This window comes from Dipodomys merriami, unplaced genomic scaffold (genome assembly GCF_024711535.1).
Source record: "Dipodomys merriami isolate MVZ:Mamm:240054 unplaced genomic scaffold, mDipMer1.0.p SCAF_33, whole genome shotgun sequence".
NCBI lineage: Eukaryota > Metazoa > Chordata > Mammalia > Rodentia > Heteromyidae > Dipodomys > Dipodomys merriami.
The window spans coordinates 6,164,554-6,180,262 of NW_027204826.1; the positions used below are offsets into that span (position 1 = coordinate 6,164,554).

The window sequence follows — 15,709 nt, forward strand, 5'->3', positions numbered from 1 at the left end:
GTCCAGATTTACTACTAATCATCAGTTTCCCTCCCTCTCTCTCTTTCTTTTTGATGGTGCTAACTAGGCAAAATATCCTTCTTTTCACAATTTATTTTCTTGTTCAGTGGGAAAAAAAAGAAAAGAATAAAAGGAAGGTATAGAATCATTAGCAGGTATTTGGGAAGACAGATAAAACCCAGCAGATATGGCAGTTAAAGTGACTGATTATTGTGATATAGCAGGAAAAGATGAAACAGAAAAATGAGAGAAGACACATGTAGCAATACAGAGAAAAGCAAAGGGAGCAGAGATCCAGTTTGTTGGTCAGTTTTAGGAGCCCTGTGACTGAGCCTTTCATCCAGTCTCTAGAAATAGGATAACTTCTTACTGCAAAGGCCAATTTTTTTACAGAATTTTAATTTTTTCATCCTTTCTCTAATATGGTCTGCATGTGTGGAAACAGATCAACTCAGTAAGAAAAAGTGTATGCTTAACCTTACTTTGAACTACTAGTGCTTTAAATGGTGCTTGTTTATGGCTGATGCCTACATGAGTCATGTCTCCAGCCTAACATTTTGTCACTTAATTGGAGATAGGGTCTGTTGGACTTTTCTGCTGGGCTGGCTTCAAACTAGGATCCTTAAGGTCCCAGCCTCCTGAGTAGCTAAGGATTCCATTGTGAGCCCACAGTACCTAGGCTAATACTAATTTTAAAATAATGGAAATCCTATAAATATTTAACTGAGAAAACATCATGTGTAGGGGCTAGGCTTAGTGACTAATGCCTTTAATCCTAGCTACTGGGGTGATGGAGGTAGGCAGAATAGCGTTTCAAAGGCCAGTCTGCTAAATATTAATAAAGACCCTACCTCAACCAATAAAAGCTACACCGGAAACATGAATAGGAGAATTGTAGTCCAGGCCAATCTAAGCATAAACTTGAAACTCTATCTGAAAAATAGATGGGGGTAAGGGGAGCTATTCAAGTGATAGAGCACCTGTACAGCAAGCACAAGGCCCTGGGTTCAAACTCACATACCACCAGACTTTTTTTTACTACAAACCTGACAGCAAACCCAAATAAATAGCCATTTCAAGGTACAAGGAAGAACTTAAAATGACATACCCATCAATAATAAGGTGTTCATATGGTGCCTTCTTATCACAGACAGGACAAACCCAGGTTGGTTTTTTCTCATTCATTTGAATATAAAGAGTTGCATCAAAACACTGCAGGTGAGAACATGTAAGGGCCCTACATGGAATTGTCAGCCGCATTTTACCAAGCTTCAAAAGAGAGGGAAAAAGTAAATGTTAGACAACTGTTGTTCAAAACTTAAGATTTGATTTTCCTGAAGTATGTGTATATGTTCTGATTTAAAGCATTTTGTGCTTTCTTATAAAAGTGAAATAATACAGTTTCAATGAAATCTATCTACAGGTTAAAATCAAGCATAGTAATGAAGAGAAACACTGAACTAGAGTAAATAACTACAATAAGGGTTATCTATTCCTGTCTACAGATGGGTTTTTTGTTAAAGGACCCAAAACACCACTGAAACTGTATGTAAAAGCCCCTTTGAATATGTGCATTTTTCCAGAGGGTGAAGAAAAGTTAAGAGCCATCTAGGATTAGGAAAAGGAAAAAAAGAATGTCTTATTAGATACTACAAGACACACAGATACAGTATTTTCTCTACCAGATTATCTCTGAGATCCTGACACATTCCTCACAATGTATGGCATACTGGCAGCTCTGAGGAAGAGGCAGCTCCACTTCTGGTTTTTTGGTTAACTGGAAATAAGAGTCTCATGGGTGTTCCTGCCCAGGTGGGCTTTGAACCATGACCCTTAGCTATCAGTCCCTTAAGTAGCTTATTTCATAGGTGTGACCACCAGCACTCTAGCTTAAGTCTGACCTTTAACTCTGAAGTGCAAATTCCTGCTGAGTATTTTACTACTGCACAAATATGAAGAAAACCACAGATTAAAAATCCTAGATAAGGGGCTGGGAAGTTGGCTCAGTGGTAGAACACTTGCCTTGCACGCATGAGGTCCTGGGTTCGATTCCTCGACACCACACACGCAGAAAAAAAAGCCGAAGTGGAGCTGTGGCTCAAGTGGTAGAGTGCTAGTCTAGAGCTGAAGAGCTGAGGGACAGCGCCCAGGCCGAGTTCAGGCCCCACGACCAGACCCCCCCTCCCCCCCAAAAAAATCCTAGGTAAGGAGCCGGGTGCCGGTGGCTCATGCCTGTAATCCTAGCTACTCGGGAGGCTGAGATCTGAGGATCACGGTTCAAAGCCAGCCCAGGCAGGAGACTCATCTCCGGCCGTGAGACTCATCTCCAATAAACCACTTGAAAATCGGAAGTGGCTCTGTGGCTCAAGTGGCTGAGTGCTCGCCTGGAGCTGAAGAGCTGAGGGACAGCGCCCAGGCCCAGAGTTCAAAGCCCCATGACCGACCAAAAAAAAAAAAAAATCTTAGATAAGACTGGATGCTGGTGGCTCATACCTGCACTACTAAGGAGACTGAGATCAGAAGATTGAGGCTCAAAAGCAGTCTGGGTAGAAAAGTCTGTGAAACCCCATCTCCAAAATAACCAGCAAAAAAACCTGGCTGGCTCAAGTAGTAGGGTACCAGCTAGGCAAGCAAGCTCAAGTGGTAGAGCACCAACCTTGAGCAAAAAAGATACCTGAGAGTGCAAGGTCTTGAGTTCAAGCCCTAGTACCACATCACACACACACACACACACACACACACACACACACACACACACACACACACACACACACACACACACACACACACACACACACACACACACACACACACACACACACACACACACACACACACACACACACGAGATTCACTACTTTACAATTACTTTTCCCCAGTATTTAAATAAATTTCTTGTACGTAAAATACTAGTTTCCTTTACAACACAGGTTGTTACAATTTTTTACTAATTACTTCAGGAATTTTTAACAGAAATAAAAAAAAAAAAACAAACCTGAACATGTTTTCAAAAGACTAGCTAGAGCTAGGTGCCTGTGGCTTATACCTGTAATCCTAGCTACTCAGAGGCTAAGATCTGAGGATACAAAGTTTGAAGCCAGTCTATGCAGAAGAAGTCCATGTGACTCCTATCTCCAACTAACCAGCAAAAACCTGGGCATAGAAGTGTGGCTCAAGAGGTAGAGTGCCAGCCTTGAGCAAAAGAAAGCTAAGAGACAAAATCCAGGCCCTAAGCTCAACCCTGCTCCTTCAAACATACATACATACATATATATATACACACACACAGAGAAGAAAAGACTGTCTATAAAGAAGAATCAGAAGAAAAGTTAGAGGAATAGATGGATATATCCAAGATGGGAAGATTTGGTTGTATCTCAATTTACTAACGTTTTCTAATAAGCATGAATTCTTAACACCAAAGAAAAGCTGTATTTTTTTTTTTTGGTAAAGATTTTTAAAGTTAATTTACTTTATTGTTATTAAAGAGGTGACGTACATAGGACTAATAATTACATGAGTCAGATAATGAGTACACTTCCTTTCATACAGTGTTTTCTGTGTCCTCATTCTCTCCCTCATATCTCCACCTATGAGCTTTATAGTTCACTTCCATCAGTGTCCAGTGGAAAAGTTGTATTTTTTTAAAGAGCAATATACAGTATTATAAACTAATTCATGAGCTAAAAAACGATTTCAGATTGTGTTTAAAGTTTAATTATAAGAGACTCAGATAAATTTAATTTCTTTTTGAACTCAGGGCCTTGCACTTTCTAGGCAGGAGCTCTACCACTTGAGCCACATCCACAGCCCAATTCTTTGTTTCTTTAAGAATACAATAACGTCATCATCATCTTACATTAGGAAGTTTTCAATATAGAGAGCATTCAATATCAAGCCTACTTGAATAATCCAGGCAAACAAGGAAACAAATGCATCCATTAACTTTTTACTTTGTTCAAAGTTTAGGTGTGGTTAATTTGATTAACTGTAGCACAAATGGCAATCAAATAGCAATTTGCTGTTACTTTTTTACATATTTCCATATGAAAGCCATGTTCAACTACCATCCCTACTATATTGGTGAACTCAATACTAACTTTTTTTTTGAGATTTTAATAATTTGGTCAAGTCTTGGTATCATACACCATCATATAAATGATGCTTCCAAATGTATAACAAATTGAATTTTTTAGGCTAGTTTCTTTCCTTTTCTTTTTCAGTGCTGAAGAACAATTTTTTTTTGGTTGGTAGAAGAGGTTTGAACTCAGGGTCTGGGTGCTGTCCCTGAGCTTTTTGATCAAGGCTAGCAACTCTACCACTCTGAGCCACAGCTCCACTTCTGATTTTCTGGTGGTTAACTGCAAGTTAAGAGTCTCAGGGACTTTCCTACCTGGGCTGGCTTTGAACAATGATCCTCAGATCCCAGCCTCCTGGGTAGTAGCTAGGATTACACAGGCCTGAGCTACTGGCGCCTGGCTTAGAATTAAGAGTTTTTAATTGTAGATTCTTATAGCTTTTATTGTCAAATAACTAAAGATGTGTGGGTAATCAAGGCCAGACTTTTATCAGAAGAGAACTATTTTTAAAAGTAAAAGCTTTATAAATACACTGAGATGATTTCATACCTGAGCTTGAGATATCAATTATTTGAAGACATTTAGGTTGGTAAGTTTTAAGTATAAGGATTATCTATCTTGTCTACCCTATCTATCTATCTATCTATCTATCTATCTATCTATCTATCTATCTATCTATCTATCTATCTATCTATCTATCTATCTACCTACCTACCTACCTACCTACCTACCTACCTACCTACCTACCTATTACCTACCTATCTGGTACTAGAGTTTGCATTCTTGTACAATAGCGTGTCAGGCAGATGTCCCCATCCCTTTTCTGCTTTGGGTACATATATTTTGGGTAGCATCCTCCTCTCCCCTTCCCCCTTTTGCCCATGGCTGGCCTTCAAATCAGATCCATCTGATTTCAACGGCCAAGTACATTGCAAGCATGCGCCACTACCACTCCTAGCCAAATTTTGGAAGGATATTTTTAAGACTTTAGATTCCAAATCCTGTGCCTTGGTAGTCTATCAAGGGTTGAATATATTTTAAAGTAAACAATTTGTCAAATACTGAAAACACTTAACAAAAAGGATAAATGTGGAGCCAGGTGCTGGTCAGTTACACAAAAGGCTGAGATCTGAGAATCACTGTTCAAAGCTTGCCCAGGAAGGAAAGTCCATGACTCTTATCTCCAATTCACCACCAGAATATGGGAAGTGGTATGGTGGCTCAAAGTGGTACAGTGCTAGCCTTGAGCAAAAGAGCTTAGGGATAGCTCCTGAGTTCAAGCCCTCCCCTCCCCGCCCCGCAACCACGAACCCCCCTCAAAAAACTATAAATGTATGCAAGGCCTCAAAACAAACATTAGTTAACACTTACTGGACACAGTAGAGAAACCCTTAGGCTGGTTGTAGCTATTTCACTGTCTGGGTCCGCAGTTAATTTCTCTTTAACTGAAATTCATTCAAGAAAAAAAACAAAAGAGTAGAACAAGTTTATTAAATGTACATTGTGATGCAACTTTTTTTAAAAAAAGGTACTTAAAATAGAAAACAAACAAAATTAAAATAATTCACTGTTATTCCCTCCTAATCAATCAAATAGAAACAAAAACTATGATAGGGCTGACAAAGACTGCACTCCAGTAACAAAAGGAATCGTTATAATGGGCTGACATACTCAAGTAATCAAAGTCTTTTTCCTTTTAATAACTCTTAAAATGATAAAGATTTTCTTTTTCTTCTTCTTCTTTTTTTTTGTTGGTCATGGGGCTTGAACTCTGGGCATGGGTGCTGTCCCTGAGCTCTTCAGCAGAAGGCGCGAGTGGCTCTACCACCTGAGTCACAGCGCCACTTCTAGTTTTCTGGTGGTTTATTGGAGAGAAGATTTTCATGGCCTTTCCTGCCCTGGCTGACTTTGAATCATAGTCCTCAGAGCTCAGCCTCCTGACTAGCTAGGATTACAGAGGTGAGCCACTGGCACCTGGCAAGATTTTCTTTTTTAAAAAACTATGACTTTAGCCAGGTGCCAGTGGCTCACGCCTGTATTCCTAGTTACTCAGGAGGCAGAGATTTGAGGATCAAAGTTCAAAGCCAGCCAGGGCAGGAAAGTCTGTGAGACTCTTATCTCCAATAAACCACTAGAAAACCGAAAGTAGTGCTGTGGCTCAAGTGGTAGAGCACTTTACCTTGAGCTGAAGAGCGCAGGGACAGCGCCCAAGCCCAGAGTTCAAGTCCCATGACCAACAAAAACAAAACAAAAAAAACCTGACTTGGGGCTGGGAATGTGGCTTAGTGGTAGTGTTTGCCTAGAATGCATGAAGCCCTGGATCTGATTCCTCAATACAACATAAACAGAATAAGCTAGAAGTGGTGCTGTGGATCAAGGGGTAGAGTGCTATCCTTGAGCAAAAGAAGCTCAGGGAGCTGGGCACCAGTGGCTCACGCCTGTCATCATCCTACCTACTCAGGAGGCTGAGATCTGAGGATCACAGTTCAAAGCCAGTCTGGGCAGGAAAGTCCATGAGACTCTTATCTCCAATTAACCACTAGAAAAACAGAAGTGGTGCTGTGGCTCAATCAAGAGGTAGAGTGCTTGCTTGCCTTGAGCTGAAGAGCTAAAGGCCCAGAGTTCAAGCCCCATGACTGACCAAAAAAAAAAAAAGCTCTGACAGTGCCCAGACCCTGAGTTCAAGCCCCAGGATTGGCAAAACAACAACAAAACTATGATTAGGGCTAGGGACGTAGCTTGGTGCTAGTAGTGCTTGCCTAGCAAGCATGAGGCCCTGGGTTCCATTTCTTGGTACCACATAAAGAGAAAATAAATAACAACAACAACAACAAAAACTATGACTAATATTATGTGCACTCTTTTATTTGAAGAGATATCAATTATAGCAGTAGTTTTTAAGCTGTGCACCAGTGGCTCTCACCTGTACTCAATCCTAGCTACTCAAGAAGTTAAGATCTGAGAATCCCTGTTTAAAGCCTATGAGGAAGAAAAGTCCACAGGAAGATGGAAGTATGGCTCAAGTGGTCCAGAGCCATCCTTGATTGAAAAAGCTAGGCAAGGGGACAAGGCCCAGCAAGCCTCAGGCTGGCACAAAAAAAAAAAAAAGCAGGGGGTGGGGGAGGAAGACAAGGTCCCAAGTTCAAGTCCCAATATTGGTATGAAAGGAAAAAAAGGAGCTCATATAATTTTTTTTTTTGGGGGGGGGTCAGTTGTAGGCTTGAATTCTGGGCCTGGGCACTGTCCCTCAGCTCTTCAGCTCAAGGCTAGTGCTCTACCACTTGAGCACAGTGCCACTTCCAGTTTTCTGATGGTTAATTGGAGATAAGAATCTCACTTTCCTGCCTGGGCTGACTTTGAACCTCCATCTTCAGATCTCAGCCTCTTGAGGAGTTAGGATTACAGGTGTGAGCTACCAGTGCTGGGCACTTTATATATATATTTTTTATTTTTTTTTGGTCATGGGGCTTGAACTCTGGGCCTGGGTGCTGTCCCTCAGCTCTTTAGCTCAAGGCAAGTGCTCTACCGCTTGAGCCACAGCACCACTTCCCGTTTTCTAGTGGTTTATTGGAGATAAAGAGTCTCATGGATTTTCCTGCCCGGGCTGGCTTTGAACCTCAATCCTCAGATCTCAGCCTCCTGAGTAGCTAGGATTACAGGCGTGAGCCACCGGTGCCCAACTACTTTTATAAATTTTTAACCTCATATAACATTTTCTCACAGACTTTCCTGCCCAGACTGTGTTTGAAATGTAAGCCTCAGATCTCAGCCTCCTGAGTAGGTAGGATTACAGGTGTGAGCCACTGGCACCTGGTGCGCACACAGACAGACACACACACACACATTATATATATAATATATACATATTATATATATATATTTGAGTCATACATTTATATGTAATTAAGTTATTTGTCTTTCTGGCAAATCTGGAATCTATACTTAAATCTTTTCAGGTCAAACTTCCTTTTTTTTTGTCTTTTCTTTTTCAGTGTTGGGTATTGAACGCCAAAACTAACAATTATTTTTCTTTTTCTTTGCCAATCCTGGGGCTTGTACTCAGGGCCTGAGCAATGTCCCTGAGCTTCTTTTGCTCAAGGTTAGTACTCTACCTCTTGAGCTACAGTGCCACTTCCAGCTTTTTCTGTGTATGTGGTACTGAGGAATCAAACCCAGGGCTTCATGCATGCTAGGCCAACACTCTACCACCAAACCACCTTTCTAGCTCGAAACTAACAATTCTTAAATGAGTAGCTAGATTATAGGTGTGAGCCACCGGTGCCCAGCCAGATTTAAAAAAAAAAAAAAAAGAAAACCTATCCTTCAATTTTTTTTTTTTTTTGGGGGTCCGGTTGTGGGGCCTGAACTCTGGGCCTGGGTACTGTCCCTCAGCTCTTCAGCTCAAGGCTAGCGCTCTACCACTTGAGCCACAGCGCCACTTCCGGCTTTTTTTCTTTTTGCTTATATGGTGCTGAGGAATCGAACCCAGGGCCTCAGGCTTGCAAGGCAAGCGCTCTACCACTGAGCCACCTTCCCAGCCCTATCCTTCAATTTAATATATAAAGTTCTTTATATTTCTCATCTGGAAACCTGAGGCACCAGTTAACTCTGAAAACTTAAATTAATAACAATAGAAAACAGAGTAAGTGCCTAAATTAAATACTCTAATGATTAGAAACTGTCCCATAATAACTTTAAAGTCTACATTGTATAGGGAGCATTAGGTATTTGTATGTATACTCAACCACAGGATTTGAGGTCTGCTGCCTAGCTAAGTGTGAGCTATAACACCCAATAAAGAAAATGAAAAAAGGGAAAGAACACTCTAATAAGCAAGGATGACATCAGAGCTTATGTCCACTGTGCTAATAACCATGGGTAAAGAACTCTGTGTTTATAAAACACGTCTGGCTTTGGCACTTTACCAGAACTGGGGATTGTTTTTTGCCAAGGGACTCTGGGATATTTGTAGCATCACTCAGGACTATTCAAAATTACCAATACAGAGCAACAGCCTCAAGAGAGCCGGCATGAGGCACACATGTCTGTCCTGTCATGTGCCTAACAGTCCAAGGGCCAGGTGTTCCCCAGACCCGGTTAAAAAAATGTTTCCATAAATAACTGACTTCAGCTAAGATGTACCTCTGAAGTATACTCAGCACTGTAATTTAGAATTGACTACTGAGTTAGATGGGGGAAGGTATGCCAGACTAAAAAAGGTTACTTAATGACCTGGAAATCCCAATTTAGTCTTCACTATTTTATAAGCTGACTTTCATGCCCCAAAGCCCTAACACCCCCCCCCCCGGCTTTGTAGTTTGGAAAGTATAGTCAGCAAAGTATTATGCCATTTAATAACATATGAAGAATAGGTACTTGCTATATTTACCCAATTTTAGCCCTTCCCTCCCAATCTTAGCTAGTTTTTCCCTTTCCTCTACCTCCGCCTTCTTTTCTTCCTTCCTTTCCTCCCCGCTCTCTTCCTTCTTTTCTCCCTCACTTTTCCATCCTCTCCCCCCACACCATCTCTTTTGCCAGTACTGAGGATTGGACTTGTACTCTTAGATAGCTTTCTCACTCAAGGCTGCTGCTGCTTTGCCATTGAGCCACATTTCCATTTCCAGCTTCTTGTTGGTTAACTGGAGATAAGAATGTCTAGGAGTTGTCTGTGTGGGATGTCTTCCAACTAAAATCCAGCCTCCTGAGTAGCTAGGATTACAGGTGTGTGGCACCAGCACTGTGCTCTAACCACACTTTTTCATAAAGGTGTTTTCAAATAATAGTAATTTATTGAGATAATTAAGAATGGCCAAAATAAACATGCAAATGTAAATTTAGTGATTACTATGATGTTTAATTTTAGATACAAACATGGCTGGATTAAGGAATATGTAATAGCTTCTAATATGTGTGTGTATATTTCTGAGTACGTCTATGAGGGGGTTTCTGGAGGAAACTGACATGTAAATCCATGTACTGTGTTAGGGTACATCTGCTTTCAAGGTGGGCAACCTGGGCAGAAAAAAAACCACAAAACTCCATTGCCAATTCCATCAAAAAGCCGGCTAGAAGCATGGTTCAAATGGGAGAGTACTAACAATGCCAGCACTAACTATAAGACAAGCAAGTGTGAGGCTAGAGTTCAAACCCCAGTATCAGCAAAATAGTGGTAATGGGGGGGGGGGGGGAACCAAGAACACATAAATGAAAAACTGAGCACCTTTTTAATACAGGTACTGTGTTAAAAAAATAATTCCAAGAAGATTAAATTCCTGCCCAGATATACTGACAGTCTAGTAAGGAGTGAATGTTCTCAGTGAGATTATTTCTAAAATGCTCTTAATGGAAGCTGTTCTCAACTCTTGCTTTTAGAAGTTCTGAAATGCCTCCCAGAAGTCAAACATGAAGGATAACTGGAGTTAGCTGAGGGAGGTAGCTGGGAAGTTTAAGACAGAGTGAACAATGACAGGAGGAAAGGAAAAGAATTTAGGTATTCTTGAAATGCAAAGGAGGAGGGGACGATAAATACAGATGAATTGGAACTATGTAATTTAATGTCTCTTTCTACCAGACTGCAAACTTCGGGAGACAAAGGGATGATGCACTCTTGTTTAATAATATATTCTCCTGTGCTTGAAACACAGAACATTCTTCATGTAATTTCTTAAACAAGAGAATAAATGAATAAAAGATTAACTCTGAGCAGAAAAAGGGACAATTTCTCTAACACTGGAAGGATAAAATGAAGATGGGCACAAAAATAGGTTAAGTTGAAAAGTAGTTATAGCCATACTAAAAGAAGAAATGAGCAGTTTAGAGATTTCATTTCCTGTAACCCCTTTTTGTGACATTGTCAGGGTATTTAGAGAAGGAGGAACAGTGAGTAGAATATGGCTAAGGCTTCTCTTATGAAGGGGCAAGAAAAAAGAAAGAGGAACTTGACAAAGAACTCTAGTAAAGAACACGTAAAAGACTTTTGTGATAGTTGTGAAAACTACAAGACAAAAACCTTATTAAACAAATGAATCAATGGATGGATTTTTCTCTGTGAAATGTCTAAATACATTATTCCTGCAAGAACATATGGTGACTGACTTAAGAAAACTTTGCTAGGAGAATTTATTTATAAGGTTAAGAATAACATAATGGATATATCTTCAAGTAATTTGATAATTTCAAAAATAACTGAGACACATGATGTTTTCTTAATATTTTACGTACACAATTCACTGGATAGGGTTTTTTTTTCTTTTAGATAACACAAAGGTTAATACAGTTAATTAGAGTAAATCTCTTACTTGTAGAATTCAAATTAATGTTCCAATGTTCCATTAGTTTACCTGGCCATTAGTTTACTAGGCTAAGATACATAAAGCGACAAAAATCTCACTCAGTGCATATCCTGTTAGCAACATAAGCTGATTGATTGATTGATTGATTGATTGATGTCAGTCATGGAGTTTGGGCCTGGGCACTGTCCCTGAGCTCTTCAGCTCAAGGCAAGTGCTCTACCACTTGAGCCAAAGGGCCACTTCCAGTTTTCTGATGGCTAACTGGAGATAAGAGTCTCAAGGACTTTCCTGAGAGCTTCATCTCAGCCTCCTGAGTAGCTAGGATTACAGGTATGAGCCACCGATACCCGGCAAGCTGTTTTTTTTTGTTTTGTTGTTGTTGTTGTTGTTTTTGCAACAGGGGCTTATTGGGATTCCTTAGAGAAAATGCAATTCCAAGTCCACCTTCCCATTCTCCCTCCAGATGGTGCTAGAGTAAGTGGAGAAGATTGTTAAATATAACGGCTCTATTTACCTTATTTCTTGGTATTCTCTTTTCCACACAGGCTCACATAATTTCATGATGCTTTCTGATTAGCATTTTGAAGCAAATATAACCAGCAGGATTATGAAAAAAGAAAAATTCTTTCTTGCCCTCTCCTTCAAAGTAGATATTTATCTGTCTCTTCTTTCAGGATTCTCAGTATTTCCTGTCTTTGCTGTATGGTACTCACTTCTCTTGATTCCAGAACAGTGCTGTCTTTCTAGCTGTCTATCCACCTGTAGATTAATGCTCCCCTCTTGACTCAATATTATTGCTAGTTTTTTAAGATGTCCAGTCAGTTTCTAAAACTCTTTTTTGTTTGTTTATGTGATACTAAGGAATTGAACCTCATGCATCCTGGGCAAGTACTCTGCCACTAAACCACATTCCCAGCCCGGTTCCTCGAGTTCAAGTGATCCTCCAAATTCAGTCTACCAAGTAGTTGGGGCTACAGAAATCCACCCCCATGCCCAGCTACTTGAATTTTCAAAAGCACCCTTTTTATACAGAACCTGCTAGTGAACTATTAAAGGTATATTATTACTATTTTGCCAGTTGTGGGGCTTGAACTCAGGGCCTGGGCACTGTCCCTGAGCTCTTTAGCTCAAGGCTAGTATTCTATCACTTGAGCCACAGTGCTATTTCTGGCCTTTTCTGTTTATGTGGTACTGAGGAATCCAACCCAGGGCTTCATGTATGCTAGGCAAGCACACTACCACTAAGCCACATTCCCAGCCCCAAAATTAATAATTATTAAAGGGGCCTGTCTAGGATACTAGACCTAGGAAGTAAAAACTGAAAAATTAAAGCAAATAGCTCCTCCTCTTCTATCACATCTACTTTTAGATATTAAGTTACAAGAATGGCTTAGTGGTAAAGTACCACATAAACAGAAAAAGCCAGAAGTGTCACTGTAGCTCAAGTAGAGTGCTAACCTTGAGCAAAAGAAGCTCAGGGACAGTGCGCTCAGGTCCTGAGTTCAAGCCCCAGAACTGGCAAAAAAACAAAACAAAACAAAAACTAAAGGGGTTATTTGCATCTGTCTTCTCCTTTGAGATGTTAAGAAGCTGTAGGCTGAGTGCTAAGAGACACAGAATTAGAAGACATGTCTAGGCCAAAGGAAAGTCCTACCGTCACCTATGATGACTTATTTTTTAATTTCCTATTTTACTTGACAACCTAAAATTAATGCTTGCTAAAACTTCCAACTTATGTCTTCCCCCTCCCCCCTCTTCCTCTCCCTCTCTTTGGTCAGTAGTGGGCTTGAACTCTGGGCCTTCTAGTTTTCTAGTTGTTTATTGGAGGTAAGAGTCTCATGGACTTTCTTGCCTGGGCTGGCTTTGAACTGCAATCCTTAGATCTCAGCCTCCTGAGTAGCTAGGATTACAGGCGTGAGCCACCATTGCCTGGCAATTCTCTCCTTTTTCTGATACATCTTTAAATTCTTTTCACCTGTGGATCTCAAAATCCTGCATTTTGTAGAAACTAAGAAGCTGAGAAAAACCTCTCCTGTCTTATTCCCATGCCCTTCCTATTCGAAAATCTGATGGTGAGCTCCATTATTCAACTCACATCAAGAATACCTAAAGGACAGCTACCCAACTGCTGAGTCCTTGTCCCTAAATTCATTTATGAAGAACCTGCTCCAGGCAAAGAGCAGAATAACAGAACTCTGTTTCCACTGACCACAAAAACTGAGGACAGTAAATCCAAGATTTTACATTTCAAATTCAATACATCAAAATGAGCCCTCTAGCAAGTCACACCAAAGAATCCAGACTTCAGAAAGGCTTTAGGAATCATTTGTAACAAACCTCTTGTTACACATAAGAGTTACTCACCCAGGGCCACTGAGTTTATTATGGCAGAACTTACCTTCTTATTTCTTCTACCTTATTGTATATTTTTCCTGGGCCTGAAATAATTTTCTCAAAATGTATGTCAAGACCTCATCTCCAAAAATTCCTGAAATATTTTTGTAGCAAAATATTCTTGTGTTGGATGTATCTTACAAAAACAGATGATAAAATACTACTCATAACAAAGATGTTAAAACTCCTCTTAGGTCTTGTTTTACAAGCTTACAATACAAGGTTCTCAAGAGTTTTTAACACTCTGGAGCTGAGAAGGTGGCTCAGTGGTAGAGTGCTTGTTCTTGCATGCATGAGGCCCTGGGTTCGATTCCTCAGCACCACATAAGCAGAAAAAGCTGGAAGTGGTGCTGTGGCTCAAGTGGTAAGAGTGCTAGCCTTGAGCTAGAGAGCTGAGGGATAGTGCCCAGGCCCAGAGTTCAAGCCCACAACCGACAAAACAAAAACAAAAAAATATCTCGAGTTTTTAACACTCTATCACAGGCTGTATATTAAAAACAAAAACAAAAAACCTAAAATTTCTCAGATTGAGAAAAACACTAACCCTTAGCAAAATAATTCAGCTATATAAATGAAGTAAGTTTATAATACGTACTTAAAGCTCTAGAATGATCCGGATTCCTTATTCCTTTTGCTCGTAACCTCTGAAGAAGAACTGTTGAGGACAACTGTTTTACAAGATATACTGCCATGGAATAGGTCTGAGGGGAAAAAAAAGATGTAAGTAAAACAGTACAGCTATTTTAATTCCACAACAATATAGAAAAAAAAAGCCCACTTCTTAAAGTACCTCTTATGTTTCAAGCACTGTCTTAGGTGTTTTCATGAGCAGTAATTCATTTATTCTTAACCACAAAGCACCTGAGGTGGACACTAGCCTGTTTTTATGGATAAGGAAACTGAGGTATAAAGAAGTAAAAGAATCTGTCCTAATTTTGCAACTTTCAAATGACAAGCCTAGAACCTAAAACCAGGTCTTCCTGTTTTTATAAGTATTGACTGCTTATGCTTGAAACTAATGACTTTAAAGTACCTGTAAGAAAGAACAATAAGACTAAATATAAATCAAGACTACTGAAAATCATAAACCATACTTTGTAGTATTTAGTAGGCAATAGATATATATTTAAAATAGTATTTATTTATTTATTTAGTTAGTTATTGGTCAGTCATGGCACTTGAACTCTGGGCCTGGGCACTGTCCTTCAGCTCAAGGCTAGCCTCTACCACTTGAGCCACAGTGCCACTTCCAGTTTTCTGGTGGTTTATTGGAGATAAGAGTCTCACAGATTTTCCTGTAGGAACTGGCTTTGAACCATGATCCTCAGATATCAGCCTCCTGAGTAGTTAGGATTACAGGCATGAGCCACTGGTGCCCGGCTAAAATAATAGTTATTAAAAAGTTATTTGAAGGGAAAAAAGAAGTTATTTGAATAAAGTTACAAATCAGGTTATCAGATTGGCTTCCTGGTTTTTATCTTTTAGCCTTTATGTCTTCAACTAGCTTTTTTTTCTTTTTGGAGCTGTTGCTGGAGCTTAAAGCGTCATACTCATACTTAGCTTTTTGTTTCTATCTTTTGAGTCACACTCACTTCTGGCTTTTTGTTGGTTAATTCAACATAAGAGTCTCTTGATTTGTCTTCCTGAGTTGGTTCTAAACTGAGATTCTCGGATCTCAGCCTGTAGAGTAGCTAGGATTGCAGGTGTGAGCCACAAGTGCTGGGCTCAACTACATGGCTCTACTTGGGCCATGACCACAATACACAAAGAGAGTAATTAAGGTTTGCAAAGAGACGTACTGGTTTGGTAAGTGAATTACCAGTAGAGGGAATTAGCCAGGATGGTTGTGGGAGAAGAAAACAGTTAACAAGCCAGGCTGGATGAAGGGTACATATTGGATAAGAGGAAGAAAAAAAGAGTGCAAGGGAGAAGAGAAGTCTAAAT

The 15,709-nt window shown here is 40.0% G+C and overlaps 1 protein-coding gene across 5 annotated transcripts in view; it reads right to left on the reverse strand.

The window, feature by feature from the left end:
* Positions 1-15,709, reverse strand: part of Pias1 (protein inhibitor of activated STAT 1) — a 90,706-nt gene that overhangs the window by 21,752 nt on the left and 53,245 nt on the right. For all 5 annotated transcript variants that reach the window (XM_070043031.1, XM_070043032.1, XM_070043030.1 and 2 more), the window contains exons 7-9: positions 14,361-14,466; positions 5,451-5,524; positions 1,109-1,269 (exon numbers count right to left, since the gene is read on the reverse strand). In XM_070043031.1, the coding sequence (XP_069899132.1) occupies positions 1,109-1,269; positions 5,451-5,524; positions 14,361-14,466 (341 nt within the window). The remainder of the gene's footprint in view (positions 1-1,108; positions 1,270-5,450; positions 5,525-14,360; positions 14,467-15,709) is intronic.